This window comes from Rosa rugosa, chromosome 1 (genome assembly GCF_958449725.1).
Source record: "Rosa rugosa chromosome 1, drRosRugo1.1, whole genome shotgun sequence".
Taxonomy (NCBI): domain Eukaryota; kingdom Viridiplantae; phylum Streptophyta; class Magnoliopsida; order Rosales; family Rosaceae; genus Rosa; species Rosa rugosa.
The window spans coordinates 11,912,419-11,930,245 of NC_084820.1; the positions used below are offsets into that span (position 1 = coordinate 11,912,419).

General features: G+C 41.1%; 1 protein-coding gene across 1 annotated transcript; it reads right to left on the reverse strand.

The window, feature by feature from the left end:
* Positions 1–560: 560 nt before the first annotated feature.
* Positions 561–3,982, reverse strand: LOC133717726 (AAA-ATPase At3g50940-like). The gene is made up of 4 exons (XM_062144447.1): positions 3,350–3,982; positions 2,567–2,911; positions 2,203–2,473; positions 561–1,258 (listed from the first exon to the last, which is right to left on the reverse strand). The coding sequence occupies exons 1-4, from the start codon at positions 3,763–3,765 to the stop codon at positions 761–763; spliced, it is 1,530 nt and encodes a 509-aa protein (XP_062000431.1). The 5' UTR covers positions 3,766–3,982; the 3' UTR covers positions 561–760.
* Positions 3,983–17,827: the final 13,845 nt, after the last annotated feature.

Consider the following 17,827-nt stretch of genomic DNA (forward strand, 5'->3'; position numbering starts at 1 on the left):
CCTGCTTTTTTCCGATCTCACTACATACCCTTTGTTTGACATAGGAAGATGACTATGATATGAAGTCTGTGTCACGAATGCATTACTAAATTGGGGTGTCAACTTTTTGATTGAAGAGGGAATCAAGGAATTGGGGAAGTAAAAGTAACCTCAATCTTTCATGATCATATTTGAGTTGCAGGCTCACATCAAACTTCAATTAGGTAGAGAATAATATCTGGTACTATAGCACTTTCACAAAAGCACTGGTTTTTGCTGAACGTCTTTTTTCTTCTTCATCTTTATTAGCTTGGTAGTTGGAATTGTATCTATTAGTATTGTCTTGATCCAAAGAAACACAAACCAAATAGAATATAATATTGAACAAAGCTGACCAAAGTTGGGGTTATGATTGTTAACTTTCGGCGTGGAAGAGAAAAGCTCCGAGCTAGCAAAGTTGCCAAGTCAGTCGAGCATCCTTTATCTTCTAATTGGTGACTTCATTTCTTAAATTATTTAGCACGGTGTTTGATAGTGGTTTACGTTATAGAACTGAATATCCGACTACTAGAGAGTAGGAGTTCAACAGAAACTAGAATAGGTCTCCTCATTTATAGTTTACAAAAAACTCATCAGTGTCATGTAATATGACATTTCTAAAAGCCCCACCAGAATGTGATTAAGACTTTCAACTTTTAGCTAATAATCTAATTAGATATCACTCAATGTTTTCATCATCATCAAAATGTATACTATTTTGTTACTCTTTTCATCATCATCATCATCGATTGTCTACTTTCTTGTTACTTTTCTCATCACCATCTGGTTTCTCATCCTTCTTAGTCTCGGCTTCTTTAGCAGCGGTTTCCTTTTCCTTTTCCTTGGCTTCTAGCTCTTCTTGCTTCCTCTTCACCTCGGCTTCCTCATTTTCCTTCTTCTTCACTTTGAGAAATTCAATCAGGCCTTGCAATGCAATGTCCGGTTCATCACTCTGTATCAGTTGCTCAGCTACTTCTGCAGGCGTGACTTCAGTGATTTCGATTTGTTTCTTAATTGCCTCAAACAGTGTGTGGTCTTTGATTCCGAGGTAATTAGCTGCAAGAAGCCTAAATCCAGTTGGAGTGCAGTAGGACATGTTAACATGAACGTCCATGCGACCAGGGCGCAAGAGTGCAGGGTCGAGCTTTTCTTTGTGATTAGTTGTGAAGATTATGATCCTCTCATCGCCACAACTCGACCACAGCCCATCAATGAAATTGAGCAATCCTGATAGTGTCACCTGTGCCATAATAAAATGAGAAACAGTGAGTTAGCCTAGCTTGCATCATGGAGAAAATGTAAACTAATATGGTTGGTCTAATGCAGAAGTTACAAATGGGGTCTTCCTAAATTGATATATCAGATGATGCAAGGGAAAAAGAAAAAAAGAAAAAACGATAGCAGTAGGGATTTCCTTAGGCATTGGACTAAGCCTTTCAAAGATTCATTTCATATTGTAACCTCAAAAATGGGCAAACAGACCTTGACCAGAAAGATAAGTAAAAAGACCCATATATGCTCTAAAGGGGTAAAATGCTCACAATGAGACCTTACATAAACATGGAAGAGTTACTGCTAATTTGATTGGCAATGTGAACAGATAAAATGGGTAAAAGTAGTCCATGTGACTATTATTATTCAGTTTGTTGTGTTATGAAAGAAAAGTTTGGTCATTACAAAGTAGGTCCATCTGAATCACCATGGAGATCATAACAAGAAAAGGGTACTCAATGTGCTAGAAATTCATTGGCCTTTTATGCACTGAAAGGAACTTTCCCTGAAGCTGACTCAAAGTCTGTCTTTTTTTCTGTACAGATTTTTCTAATAGTCCAATCCCACACAATGTGCATGACAAAAGAGGCCTAAAATTTCCACAAGCTTAATGCTGATCTCATGCTATTCTAATTATGTGTCTGAAAATCTGAATTTTCTAGTTCTTTTTTTGGGTATCCTTCCAATACAGGGTCACTTTCACCATCAAGAGCCTGGTAAAGTCTCAAATTCAACCAGCTCCAAAAGTAAATATGTATTGTGAAATAATTTCATTAAAAGTGAAAACACAGTGAAATGTAGTTGTTTCTCAGTCACTTTCACCATGAGTAAGGTGTCCAAGTTCAAATGTATCAAGCAGAATAGTCCAACGAAGCAGAAAAAAAACAGAGACAAGGAAAACTAGAAACTGACCTGCTTATCTCGGGACCCATTTGTAGCATTTGACTCGGCCATTCGATCTTGAAATTCAATGGTGCAGTCAATATCTTCTACAACCAGTATTGACCTATTCGCCATTGAAATGAGCAGCCTCCTAAGCTCAGAGTTGCACCTGAGTTCCGTGAGCTCCAAGTCATAGATGTCAAAGTTCAAGTAATTCGCCATTGCAGCAATCAAGCTCGATTTTCCGGTTCCCGGGGGTCCATACAACAAGTACCCTCGCTTCCATGCCTTCCCAACTTTCCTATACACCCAAAATCAAAATAAATTATGCACAAATTGTGAGTGTAACGCAATCGAAAAATTTCAAATATGTCGTTGATGTTTCAAACCATACCTATAGTACTCCCTCCTCTTGATGAATCTGTCAAGATCTCGAAGAATGAAATTCTTAATCTCTGAGTCCAGAGCCAAGGTCTCAAAGGTTGCAGGGTGATCGAGATTCGTTGGAGTCCAAGCATCTGCCAAATTGCAATAGAGATTGTCATAATCCATGGTGAAGATTTTGAGTGTCTTCTGTCCTTGCTTCATGGATTTTGCCTCTTCCACAATGTGGGGGAGGTAAGAGTTCAAAACCAAGTCCAAGTGCTTCTTGTGGAAGCTGAGCTCAAAGCACCTTACTTGTGACCTTAGAGTCGAATTCAGGTCACGAGGGTTGTGGAAGTTCTTGCTCTCAACCTGCCTGAAAACGCAAAAAGATTCATACTTACCAAAAGGTACAAAAAGAAAACATCAGAAAGCTAATCCATACCCTCACTGGAAAAATGGGCTCACAAAATTTACAAAAAGTTCCAAACTTTGTATATAATTACTAGCAGAAAAACCTCAGAAAGCTGTAAGATATCTAAATTGGTCAAATGGGTTCACAAAATTTACCTAAAGTTTCCAGCTTTGAGTAAATGTACTAAAAGAAAGCATCAAAAAGCTAATCATCAATATCAAAATTGGAGAAATGGGGTTCATAAAATTTACAAAAAGACTCGCACTTGTGTAAAATGTGCCAAAAGAAAACATCAGAAAGCATATTCCATGTCCAGATTATACAGATGGGTTCACACAATGTACAAAAAGTTTCGAACTTTCAGTAAGAAAACATCAAAAAACTCTTAAATGTTCATACCTGCAGACCAAGACCCAGTTGAACTTGACCTCTTTGAAGAAGTCCACAATCTCTTCATTGCTCTCCATGGTGATAGTGAAGCTCTTCTCCTTCTCGGGCTTGCTGACTTTGAGTCTGTGCGTCGATGGAGAGACTCTGGAGCCCAAGTAGACCTCGGCAGACTCGTAAATCTGGTTGCCGACGAGGCCATCGAACTCGTCGATGACCATGGTGAGTTGGTTAGAGAAGCGAGTGAAGAAGCTTCTGATGCCGGAGAAGAAGTATTCTTGGACCTCATGGGGGAGGAAGTCCTGGGCTATGGACCTCGCTAGCATTGCCGTGGCGGCCACGGAAGCCACGGCGGAGAGGACCGTCTTGGCCGTGGCTAAGTTGGCTTCAGCTGAAGAAGAAGAAGAAGAAGAGGAGGAGGAGGCCATGTTTGGAGGAGTTTGGAATTGGGTTTTGATCAAGTTATGGTTTTAGAAGAAATGGTGTAGTATTTGTAGAGCAAAACGTGTGTTTGAGTTGATTTTTATGAGGGGAAATGTGTTGAATTTAAGTACTTAAAAAAGTGTAGGAACCATCGGAGGTTGTTTCGTAGAGCAGTGAGAGTGGGTTTGGTTTGACTCTTGGAGACTTGGGAATCACGCAGGGAAGGGCAGGCTGAGAATGTGCGACTGTGATACGAGTATTATAGACTCAAATCAGTTGTATAAATTTGATTTCAGTGGAGACTGAGACCAGGAAGACGAGGACAAACCTTGGGTCACGCACTAAGGTTGAGCTACAATTGCGTGTGTAAGAAAATGCACCCTATTCAATATATATATATATATATTTTTTTCGATGAAGAAAAGAAAAACAAAAAGGAAGACATCAAACAAAAACCCCGCATGTACCCGCCCCCAAATTGATCAAACTGGAAGGCAGGGCAAACAATAAAGGGGAGCATAGAAGACCAAATAGAAATAGACCGCAGATAGTGGCCTAGGTTTGTCAGCGAGTCAACTCACCTCCTCTAGATAGGGTACTAGCTTTCCAGCCTGCAAGCTTCTTTTGCATACGTAAAACGGTAAAACTGGTTATGAGGAGTAAGGAGTTTATAGGATTTTTCTAAAACATAATATTATGGATACGGGATACCCAGGTATTTACCTATGTTAGCTTTATGAGGAATACCAAGAATGGCACAAAAATCATCTTATAGCAAATGGGGTACGTTATTAGAAAAATAGTAGATAGATTTATGAAAATTAATTTGCTGATGTGACACGGAAGAAAAGTTATCAAGAACTTTCTTAATATTCTTTGCTACTGATCCAGTGGCTAGCTTTCGCAAAAATGAGACAATCATCTGCAAAAACTAAGTTAGAAACTCGATATCCAAAAGGAGAAGTAAGAAGCCAACTTGAGATTTTGAAGATTGGGATAAAACATTGAAATGTCTTAGAGGTTCCATGTACAAAATATAGGGGGCACCCTGTCGGATCCCCCTATAGCTAATAGGTTTAAAATTACCTTGAGGGGAGCCATTGATTAACATAGAGAAAGAAACTGTAGTAATACATTTCATGATAATAATTATCCAGTGAGGGTGGAAGCCATATCGAGAGAGACAGTGCTTGATAAAATCCTAGCTCAAGTAATCATAAGATTTCTCCAAGTCAATGTTAATAGCAACAAAATCAAGTTTATGTTAAAGTAAAAATGGAATTGCAGAGAGAATTGTGTTAGTATTATTGATAATATGAGCCCTATATATAGGGATTTACATAGTACACAAAAGGTAATAGAATCCGAACATAGTTAGGAAATTTAGAACCTTCTCCTATTACAACTTTAAGACTAAACCCTAGTTTGAAGAGGCACACATGATGTCGACTTCCTTCAACACTCCCCCTTGTGCCGCTCAAACTTGGTGATGACGCTTTGATCATTGCCTCACTAAAAACCTTGTCAGGTAACAAAAACCCTGTGGGACAAAAATAACCTTGGTCGAAGGGAAAAAAGAGCACAACACGTCCTTCACTCTTCGAGATCGAACATGTAGACATCATACCTCCCCTTGATGTCAATATCTCCCCCTGATTGCTACAATCATGGGAGTTCGGATAACTTTCTCAATCCGATGCTCTTCACATGTTTCTCGAAGGTGGATTTAGGTAACGACTTAGTAAATAAGTCCGCTACATTATCCTCAGATCGGATTTGATTCACTTTGATATTTAGAAGTGCTTGTTGTTGCTGATTGTAAAAGAACTTAGGCGATATATGCTTTGTGTTGTCGCCCTTGATGAAACCTAATTTCATTTGCTCAATACAAGCTGCATTATCTTCATAAATGCATGTAGGTTCATCTATGGTAGACTTCAAACCACAAGTTCCTCGAATATGTCTAATTACAGACCTTAGCCATATGCATTCTCGCACGGCTTCATGTAGAGCAATAATCTCTGCATGATTTGAGGAAGTAGCAACAAGGATCTGCTTTGCAGACCTCCAAGATATCGCAGTGCTTCCCATGGTAAAGACATAACCCGTTTGGAAGCGACCTTTGTGAGGGTCAGAGAGATACCCTACATCAACAAAATCCATCAAAACATCATCATCGTTTTGATGTAAGGGAGGAGGATGGGTGGCCGGCGGCTTTCCCCATCACGGCGTCTTGGACGGTGCCACTTGGGCCAATGAGATCCGTTCTCATTCTTCCGTCATTCTTTTCTCTCTGCATGGATAGAACAAGCCCATATCTATCGTACATTTTAAGTAACGAAAAATTGTCTTTATACTAGTCCAATGGCGTTGCGTTGGCGCAGGGCTACATCTAGCCAACAAGTTCATAACAAATGAGGTGTCCGGTCTTGTATTGTGTTAAGTACAATAATGCGCCTATTGCACTTAGGTAATACACTTCTGCCAATTAACACGTCTTCGTCATCATTCATGGGACGAAACGTATCCCTCTTAGGGTCAAGACTACGGACGACCATGGGAGTGCATCTTTGACTTTATCAAAATGCAAAGCATTGACACGGTATACAAGTTCTAAATCTAGACAAAATCGTGTTCTCCCAAGGTCCTTCATCTCAAACTCGGATTTCAGGTGTTCAGCGGTTTCCCTTAACTCTCAAGGGTTCCAATTATGTTTATCAACATAAACCGTGACAATTGCAAATCCAGAACTTGTCATGAAAATGCAGGGGCATAGTTCATCATATCCCTTCTCAATCAAGTAGTCACTTTAGTGAGCGTTTCACCCTCATTGCAAACGCGCTACGTGGTCAAGAGCCACTTGATTTGGGTAAATGAAGTCCACAAGAACCTTCATTATATTCCGTATCTAGATCCCCATAGAGATACGTAGTGACCACATTCGTAAGCTGCATGTTCAGTTATTTGGAAACTACCAAACTGACAAGGTAGTGGAGTGCAATGACATCCATTACGAGAGAATATGTCTTCTCGTAGTCGATTCCAGGGCATTTTGTGAGAAGCCTTGCGCCATAAGGCGAGATTATCATCTCTTTTTCTCATCACGCTATCTAACGAAGACCTATTAATGTCAACAGGTTTTATGTTAGGAGGTGTTGGCATCTCAGGCCCGAAATCCTTCCTCTTCGTTAGTGAATCCAATTCAACCTGGATCACATTTTTCCATTTAGGCCAATTTTCTCTACGTTGGCATTCTTCAACGGAGTAAGGTTCGATGTCATTGGTCTCAATAATTCCACGTCCTCATGTACACTAGTGTAGTTCGTAGAGATCTCTATATTCTCAAGAATTGGTTCTAACATTGAGGCGTCCCCCAACGATGTCTCTTGGACATAACCACAATCCAGAATATTCTCATGAGATGGATTTTGAGTATCAATGATCAATGGATCAAGTTGTGCCAAACTCGCTCTCTTCCTAGGGCGAGAATCCATCGAACGTATGGGTCTCCTACACTCTCTAGCGGAACCCATGGCCTATGACGCCATTATGCCACCTTGTGGCGTCACCATACCGCCATCCATGGTAGTGGTGTCGTACCCATCTCCTCTGGGTGGCACCATGTCCTCTTGTGGGGACATCAATCCTTGCAGACATGTTTGCAGCAAGTATATGTGATCTCGTCACTTTTAAGGGATCAAGATAAGACATAGTGGGGATAGACCACGACAATTCCTGTCGTTCTTGTTGAACGTTGACGTTCTAATCTCCCCCTAACGACGGGAAGACTGTCTCATCAAAGTGACAATCCGCAAATCCAGCGAAAAAAGAGATCTACTGTCAAGGGTTCTACATAGCGGACTTATAGTTGGAGACTCATGTCCAACACAAATATATATATATATATATATATATATATATATATATATATATATATATATATATATATATATATATATATATATGCATTCGTTGCAATGACTCATGTTGATGCGCTGTGGCAGCGCAATTGGCACATGAACCGCACACTCAAATATGCATAAGTACGAGATATTAGACTCGAACCCAGTCACTAGCTGTAACGCAAATAAAAGTTGAGTGGCTGCTATGAGTCATAGACAAATTAGCATAGCTGCCTGCGATATTGCCTAACCCAAGCGGAAATATTGGTGCGCATTACCAATGTCCGGGCTACCATCGTAGTCATTTAATGGTGGCTTTTCAGTGAGACCAATTGGGTGTGTACATGGGAATATGATACTTGATATCAATACCCAATGATATGCAATAGTCATCGAAAATTTTCGATGTAAACTCTCTAACATTTTCATGTCGAATTGACTGAACGGGATGATCCGGGTAGTGAGCCCGTAGCCATATGATTTGGGCTAGGAGTTCATCTTAAGCAGCATTACGAGTGGACGATAGTGCGACACGTGACCAGCGTGTCCACATATCAACCAATAGCATAAAACATCTAAGCAGTCCGCAAGTTGGTTGAGTCGATCCACAGAATCCCCCTGGATTCTTTGTAAGAATGAAATTATTCCTTTAGTGTCCTTTGCATAGGATGGTCGTGATCCTTAAAAAACAGGCATTACAGAACGAAAGATTGGCCTTATAATCAACCAATAAAGGTTTTGGTTGAGCCACAATGTCACAATTTACTTTGAGAAGTAGAGAGAGGAGCCAAGTGTAATACCCCGAAAAATCTAAATTAAATTCCGTGGATTTTTAGAAATGATTTCACGATAGTGGGAGCGAGTACGAGGCTTGGAGAAGTTGTGGAATTAGTTCGAACGATTAATTTTCGAAAACGAACGTTATTTAGGGGCTCGCGAAAGTTGACTTTTTATACGTTCAAAATTTGGGAAAACTTCCTTCATGAAAGTTGTAGAGCTCGTCGATACGATCGCGGGCATATGCGGAACGCAAAAATCGGAGTTCGTATGAATTAGTTATGATTTTTTGAAAAAGTTTCCAATTTAGTATAAAGCTTCCATTTTCGGAAATTTCCGAAAATATTTTCAGAATTTCCAAAAATGGAAACCGGCTGCAGATTTCCTCCCGAAGCCGGAAATCGCCTCCAAACTTCCACCGGCCATATCTTCCTCCACCGGTCACCAATCTTCACCAAACTTCTTCCCTTGGCTTCGCCTGGTCCTTGCGCACCCGTATGTGGCAGCCTTGCACGGCGGCGCGGTCTGTAGCAGCGGCGGGGAGCTTGAACCGATTTGAGTTCGATTGTAGTCAACGCCGGTTTTCTCCTAGCTCCGACCACCAAAACTCACGATCCTTAGCTCCCTGAACTCGCCTCAACCTTCTGATCATCATTCTAGAAGGATCGCACCTGGAGTGATCGGATTCACGTTCGTCGGAGCTCGCCGGATTCTGGAAATTTTCCACCACCACCGAAGCTTTTGATAGGTATATCTCTAGCTGCAGTGCATCGTTTTGATTGATTCTTGAACCAGTGAGTTCGCCTTGATGTTCTTAACAACTCTCCAGAAGGAATCGAAGCCTGAAATTGAAGTTTGTACGTCGAATTGGAGCTCGCCGGTTTCTGCAGTTTCTCACCGGTTTCTGGAAAAAAATCCGGCCACCCTGACTGTGTTAGGTAATTTCGACCACTTCCGGTCATTTTCAGCTTACATGGTAGTTATGAAAGTTGTTAAGCATGATGAGAGGAAGAAGAGCAGCCCGGCCCCGACACCATTGGCGGTGGTCGGCGGCGGCTCTGCCACTAACTCCGGCGGCCCTTTTCCGGCCACCTCCGGGGGTCAAAAATATAGTTTCTGTGCATTTTTAGATTCTATATTTCAATACGATCATTTCGATATATTATACGCAATTTTTGGATATCGTATGATTAAGTTATGAATTTTTAAGTTTCGATCGATTTCGATCGTTAGATTTGTGATCTGTGAAGTTAGGACCGTCAGATGGACTTGTAGTTTTGATATGATGATCTTATGACTGTCCCAGTGGCTTTGTGTAGTCATGGGCGAAGATCCGACCGTTGGATCTTCGTAGAAATGCAAAACAGTGATTAGGGAGGCGATTCGTGAGAATCCGTCCGTCGGATTTTCGTATAAATTTGTGAAGATGTTAGTAAGGACGATTCAGGAAGATCTGACCGTTGGATTTTCGTGATGATTTTTGGAGGGTGATCCTAAGGGCGATCCGTGAGGATCCGACCGTTGGATCATCATTTAATTTCGATCCGACCGTTGGATTGTCGTTTGAATATGTTTTTGAGTTATTGGCTAAGTTAAGGTCATGTGTGATTAGGTGATTGACGGTCTCCCTTGGGTGAGCGATTTCGGTGTGTATTGTGTTGAATTGAAGACGCAGCGGGAATATCGAGGTGAGTAAATCGCACATGGTTCATTCACGAACCGAAATTCGGTGATTTTATTTAATTGGGAAATTGTGGAAATTGTTTTATGAAAATAAATATTTGTTTTAAATTATATGGACTTGATCGACTACGGTCCATAGGTAAGTAAAATGTATTTAAACTATAAAAATGAATTTCTAGATTTTATTGCATGTGAACTATAGTTGGTATTAGTGGTCACTCTTGTGTGGGTGACTACGTATATATATATTTACGTGGAATATATATTGGATGGTGTGACATCGGGTGAAGTATTGATGTGATTTACTGAGTTATATTTTGAGCATTACCCTTTGGAATATGTGATTTATCTTAGATGTTGTGTTGTCTATGATAATGGGTAATTGAGTAAAGTGCGATAGTTGAGTCGTTGAGATGAATTAAATGAGGAGTCGAGTGAATTGAGGAAAGCAGTTATTCGTAAGCGTGAACCTTGGCCCAGGTGACACATTACGATTCAGTTAGAGCTCTAGTCTGTCTGCCTTTGTACTGCTTGGGGGATAATCTTGAGTTATCGTATGCCCTTGAGTACACTATACTGCTAGGGGGATAACCTTGAGTTATCGTATGCCCTTGAGTACACTATACTGCTAGGGGGATAACGTGAGTTATCGTATGCCTTGGAGTATAATATACTGCATGGGGGATAAAATAAGAATCGTATGCCCATGAGTATACATTTGTGTATTAGAGAGAGAAAGTGTAGTTGTGTTGTGGTGGTCATTGTGAGATGTGAGTTGATTGATGCTTGAAGTGACGTTGTACACTTCAATTATTATGCAAAGAAAATACTTGAGTTGAATTTATGCTTGAGTTGATTTGGTTACTTTAAATCGTGCAATCCTTTCATTTACTCATACGAGCTTTGCAAAAAGCTTACCGGGTTTGTATTGTTGCAATCCCGGTACACTATTCAAACGGTGTAGCGGGTAATCCTACAGGTCAGGAAAATCAGGAAGGTGATCGAGCTGCGTAGAGTAGCTGCATTTGTGTGAATCTGACTTTCTTTTGTGAGGTGTGTTATGCTCATTGAGCTACATTTATAATTTGGTGAGAGTGTGCTGTAATAAACAAATTTGAGATTTGGTTTATGTAATATCGAGCGATGTGAGGTGTGGTTGTTTTGAGAAAAAAATTCAGGTTGTATTTATGTGAGTTGTATTAATTCATGTTTCGGATTTGAATTTGTTATTCAAAATCCGGGGCGTGACAGTTTGGTATCAGAGGGTAAGGTGCATATTTGGTGATGTGTCAATACTTTCTGAGTGATGGCCCGTCTGCAGCGGATCCCCATCGTGTACTCTTCGGTATTGGCTAAGTCATTGGGTATGCGTAAGTGTGAGAGTTGTTTAGGCCGCTAGGTCGTTTTAAGAACGTGAATACCTTCCTTGTAGTATTGACTTGGTTAATATGGACTTGTATTTGACTTATACTGTTAGGTGTTATATGCGTATTAGCCAAGCATACTATACTTCTTAGGTGATGGATATTCAAAGGGGTTGTATGTAGAACCTTAAAGTTGTCTTGTAGGTTCGTATTGGAATAAGTTCAGTTGCCGCGAGTTACAATCCTTGAGGAATAGGAACCTCCGGATTTAACTCTGTTGAGTCAATGAGAATTGTTTTATGGAAGTGCAGTTCTTTTGGATGTCGAAGTGTTTGGTAATTGGCATGTGATAGGTGTTTAAAGTGACTCTGAGGCAGCTATGCTGCCTTGTGTGAGATTGAATTCTCAGTATGGATTGAGAAGGTTGTGTGGTGATTCTATGTTCACTTGGCGATGGATTTTTAGACGGAGGAATTATGAGTAAAAGCATGGATTCCGTTCAGGAGAAGTTCAATTTTGTGGAGGAGGTAGTACAACTTGTTTGGGTTATTGTTGAAACAGTTGATACTACTTAACTATCTAGGCTGAATGTTTCGCTTTTGCATGATGTAACCATTGATAGAACTCACTTTGGTTAGGGTGTTAGCCATTGAACAGGATTCTTGACTCTGTGGTTTGGGAAGAGATTGATGTAAATTTTGAGTGTAGTGAGGTAATTTGGAGATACTTAGTTTACCTATAAGGAGGGTAGTGGAGTTTGTTATCGAGGTGATACCAGGTTAGATACCTATATTAATGTCGCCTTATTGGATGAAACTGAACTTAAGGAGTTGAAGGTTCAAGGTGAGAGTTACTTGAGTAGAGATTCATTAGAGCTAGTATTTTTCCATGATGGTACTGTATTGAGAAAGAAGAAGAATTTGGCTATGTTCCTTCTTTAAGGTGAAGCATGACCATGATTAGATTTGGTACTAAGGATATGAATTATCGATAATGACTTGGAGCGAATTTGTAGCATTCTTTTGAGACATGTACCTTCCTGCCCAGTGAAGGATATGTTAGTGTTCTAGTTCTACAGATCACGAGCGTAAGAGGTGTTAAGTTTGACGCTCTATAGGTGTTTCTGAATGGGAAGTGTTTTGCTTTATTAATCCCTGACTCTAGCGACAAAATTGTTTTGTGTTTGGTTTGACTCAGATGATGCTAGCTAGACCTCTGTGTGACTTAATTGATTGTTAGGTTGAATGATTGTTTGTGATACATCATTGTGAAAGATGTGTGTAGCAGAGTTGGCTAAGGTTTTGAAAGAGCAATGGGTGACCAAGGTTCGATCCTTGGTGTTGTCGTAGGATTAACACAAAGGAGACGACATACATTCAATCTTATTGATTTGGACATTTAGTTACATTACAAAAAAAAAAAAAAAGGGAACTACACTATACTAAGCCAAGTCACCAGCTCCGGATGGGTTGAGGCTGAGCTCAAGAGAAACGTGAGAGCCACCGTTGTAGCCGCCTGAGCCACCGGAATAGTAGCCATAGCCGCTACCTCCCTCGGAAGTAGTCTTCAGGCCACCAAGGACGTCCTCACCGTGCATGGGGAACAGAGGAAGAGTTTCAATCTCCTGGTGATCTTCCCTTCGCTGTTCCATGAAAGTTTGTCCTCCTTTTGTGCCAAAGGAGGAAGTACTAGTATTAGTGTTGAAGGGTGAGGAGGAATACCGGTCAACACTGCAGTCGACCCGTGGCCCAAAATTGATGTCAATGGATCCACCAGCTGGTCCAAAATTGATGTCGATGGATCCACCAGCACCAGTAGGACTAGTGGACCCCAAATTAATATCAATGGATCCACCAGTAGCAGTAGAACTAGTTCCCACGGGCACTTGAGCAGCCTGATTGCACCTCTTCATCTGCTTCTCTCGAGCCCTGACATTCTGGAACCAAAAATAAATGTTCTTGCCCTCAACCTGTCCATACTGTTGCAGCTGGAGACAGATCTCGTGAATATGCTCTGTAGTTGGGGTCTTAACTCCCTTGTCGTAGTAAAGATCCTTGAGGATTCTTATTTGATCTGGAGTAGGAATCCACCTGGTACGGCTTCACCAGAAATCCGTGTTGGCACTACTCCCGACTGCTTGGTTGTTTCCTCCATCCTCAATTTGTTGCTGGGTTTGTAGCTCCATTAGTTGCAGAGTTCGTGGTTCCATGGTGATGGGTTGAGAGGAAGTGAAAATTGAAGAACGATGATGTTGAGTGTTTGAGGGAGATTGTTGTTCGAAGGATTGAAGTTGATGAAGTGGTGTTGGAGATTTGAACTTCTCAGATGAAAGAAGGGCTGAAGATCTGAGAGAGAAGGATTGAAGATTGGTGAGGGAAGGACTGGAAATTTGAGAAGAGAAAGGCTGAAGAGTTTGAGAGAGAAAGGCTAAAACTCTGGAGAAATTTCTTTTCTTTGGTGTGAACAGTTTTTCTCCAGAATGCACCTATTTATAGAACAAGGTGAGCAGATCTCCACCGTTGGATGGACGATCTCTGAGATTCAATCTACGCGTTGGATTAAAGTCACCCGAAAACACGGAAAAGCTGTTGGCGCGTGGAGAGCGTGTAAGGGGACCGAGCGAATCTCGAGACGCTGTGGCAGACAGCTTTCGCCGAAAGTGATCTGCTTTCCGTAAATCACGGAAGAGACGTGTCGTGGCACGTGGAGTGTACCGACAGTTTGTTTTTATTCTATCGCTTATGATAGAATAAATAAAAGGAGTTGCATGGATAGTAACGAGAGCAGCTGGTGCTCTAGTGGTTGAAGAGCAAAGCTCTTGTACAAGAGGTCAGAGGTTCGACCCTTGCCTCGTTTATTTTTATTATGTTCGCTTATGACATAATAAGTATAACATTTGTACACATTATATTAAGCACAGCTTGTGCTCCAGTGGTTGGGGACAAAGGTTTCGTGCAGCAGGTTGAGGTTTCGAACCTTGCCTCCCCCGTTATTTTATTTATGTCGCTTATGACATAATAAATATAACACGTGAGCATATATTAATGAAGGCAGCTCTTGCTTCAGTGGTTGGGAGCAAAACCTTCGTGTTCGAGGTCGGGAGTTCGAACCTTACCTCTTACAAATATTTTTGGATCCCGTATATGCTTGATATACGGACGTATATACGATATGTACGGTATACATACGTATGTATGGTCTGTACGGTATGCATACGTATATACAGTTGTACGATATGCATACGTATATACGGTCTGTACGGTATGCATACATATATACGGTATGTACAATTTCATACCGTAGCCGAGCTGGAAGTCGGTGGGCCGATTGGTAGGCCCAAATGGTAAGCCCAATTGTTCGGCCGATTGGTAGGCCCAAATAGTAAGCCCAATTGTTCGGCCGATTGGTAGGCCCAAATAGTAAGCCCAATTGTTCGGCCCGAATGGTAGGCCCAAATGTTAAGCCCAATTGTTCGGCCCGAATGGTAGGCCCAAATGTTAAACCCAAATTGGTTCGGGCCGGTTCGAAATGTGAATGGTTCGGTTTCTTCGGCCCAATTGGCCAGCCCTAATGCTTAGCCCAAGGATTGAGCAAGCCCAAGTCATCATCACTGGGTGACATATTTTATTGGCGTGCTTTTGGGGATGATTTGTTTTGAGTGATGCATCTCTATTGTTGTGTAGAATAGTGCATGCTTAAGTTTTACTATAGAGATTTACCGTGATGCAAATGGAGTAGCGAAACGCTTTGTGGGAGTCTTTACTGTGCTTGTATGCCAGTACAGGGTGATGATCTATGTGATGATCTATGTGAGGATCTATGAGATAATCTCTGTGAAGATCTAAGTGATGATCTATGTGATGATCCATGTGATGATTTTGTGTAATTGATGTGGAGTGATGTTGAGCAGTTGTTTTGTGAGTTTACATTGTGATGAAAGGATTTAGTGGCCATAGGAATGTATTTTATACAAAGGGCTGTGGCTTTGTAGATTACTACAACTTTGGGAATGATGGAGATTCGATGGTTAGGTCAACCTTAGTCAAGAGGAATTAACTTACGCTTAAATTTCGGGACGAAATTTCTTTAAGGAGGGTGGATTGTAATACCCCGAAAAATCTAAATTAAATTCCGTGGATTTTTAGAAATGATTTCACGATAGTGGGAGCGAGTACGAGGCTTGGAGAAGTTGTGGAATTAGTTCGAACGATTAATTTTCGAAAACGAACGTTATTTAGGGGCTCGCGAAAGTTGACTTTTTATACGTTCAAAATTTGGGAAAACTTCCTTCATGAAAGTTGTAGAGCTCGTCGATACGATCGCGGGCATATGCGGAACGCAAAAATCGGAGTTCGTATGAATTAGTTATGATTTTTTGAAAAAGTTTCCAATTTAGTATAAAGCTTCCATTTTCGGAAATTTCCGAAAATATTTTCAGAATTTCCAAAAATGGAAACCGGCTGCAGATTTCCTCCCGAAGCCGGAAATCGCCTCCAAACTTCCACCGGCCATATCTTCCTCCACCGGTCACCAATCTTCACCAAACTTCTTCCCTTGGCTTCGCCTGGTCCTTGCGCACCCGTATGTGGCAGCCTTGCACGGCGGCGCGGTCTGTAGCAGCGGCGGGGAGCTTGAACCGATTTGAGTTCGATTGTAGTCAACGCCGGTTTTCTCCTAGCTCCGACCACCAAAACTCACGATCCTTAGCTCCCTGAACTCGCCTCAACCTTCTGATCATCATTCTAGAAGGATCGCACCTGGAGTGATCGGATTCACGTTCGTCGGAGCTCGCCGGATTCTGGAAATTTTCCACCACCACCGAAGCTTTTGATAGGTATATCTCTAGCTGCAGTGCATCGTTTTGATTGATTCTTGAACCAGTGAGTTCGCCTTGATGTTCTTAACAACTCTCCAGAAGGAATCGAAGCCTGAAATTGAAGTTTGTACGTCGAATTGGAGCTCGCCGGTTTCTGCAGTTTCTCACCGGTTTCTGGAAAAAAATCCGGCCACCCTGACTGTGTTAGGTAATTTCGACCACTTCCGGTCATTTTCAGCTTACATGGTAGTTATGAAAGTTGTTAAGCATGATGAGAGGAAGAAGAGCAGCCCGGCCCCGACACCATTGGCGGTGGTCGGCGGCGGCTCTGCCACTAACTCCGGCGGCCCTTTTCCGGCCACCTCCGGGGGTCAAAAATATAGTTTCTGTGCATTTTTAGATTCTATATTTCAATACGATCATTTCGATATATTATACGCAATTTTTGGATATCGTATGATTAAGTTATGAATTTTTAAGTTTCGATCGATTTCGATCGTTAGATTTGTGATCTGTGAAGTTAGGACCGTCAGATGGACTTGTAGTTTTGATATGATGATCTTATGACTGTCCCAGTGGCTTTGTGTAGTCATGGGCGAAGATCCGACCGTTGGATCTTCGTAGAAATGCAAAACAGTGATTAGGGAGGCGATTCGTGAGAATCCGTCCGTCGGATTTTCGTATAAATTTGTGAAGATGTTAGTAAGGACGATTCAGGAAGATCTGACCGTTGGATTTTCGTGATGATTTTTGGAGGGTGATCCTAAGGGCGATCCGTGAGGATCCGACCGTTGGATCATCATTTAATTTCGATCCGACCGTTGGATTGTCGTTTGAATATGTTTTTGAGTTATTGGCTAAGTTAAGGTCATGTGTGATTAGGTGATTGACGGTCTCCCTTGGGTGAGCGATTTCGGTGTGTATTGTGTTGAATTGAAGACGCAGCGGGAATATCGAGGTGAGTAAATCGCACATGGTTCATTCACGAACCGAAATTCGGTGATTTTATTTAATTGGGAAATTGTGGAAATTGTTTTATGAAAATAAATATTTGTTTTAAATTATATGGACTTGATCGACTACGGTCCATAGGTAAGTAAAATGTATTTAAACTATAAAAATGAATTTCTAGATTTTATTGCATGTGAACTATAGTTGGTATTCCATGTCATCTATGCCTCTCTTCCTAGCCGTTGGAGGGGAGTAGAAGGTTTAGCAACATCAACATTGGGCACAATTTGATCCTAGCAACATCATAATCAATAGCATTATCATCACCAAAAGTTAAAGCATCAGCAAGATCATCCACAGCCAATTCATCATCAGCAAAATCATCTTCAAGCTCCAAATGATTCCGAGGACGTGAGAAATAAAGATCGAGTAAAAAAGATCTATATTAATTAAAAGTAGCATGCTCAATTTGATAATTAGGAAACATGCCAGTAGAAACCAAAGGTTCAATGATCTCATTCACAAAGTGTAAAAAAGCATAACTAAGCAAAGATTCAGCAGATTTAAATACAGA

Coding starts and splice junctions, on each gene's coding strand:
- LOC133717726 (XM_062144447.1), bottom strand. CDS start 3,765: ATGGCCTCCTCCTCCTCTTCTTCTTCTTCTTCTTCAGCTGAAGCCAAC. Junction 2,912..3,349: donor AACTGGGTCTTGGTCTGCAG/GTATGAACATTT, acceptor TTGCGTTTTCAG/GCAGGTTGAGAGCAAGAACT. Junction 1,259..2,202: donor ATGGGTCCCGAGATAAGCAG/GTCAGTTTCTAG, acceptor ATTATGGCACAG/GTGACACTATCAGGATTGCT.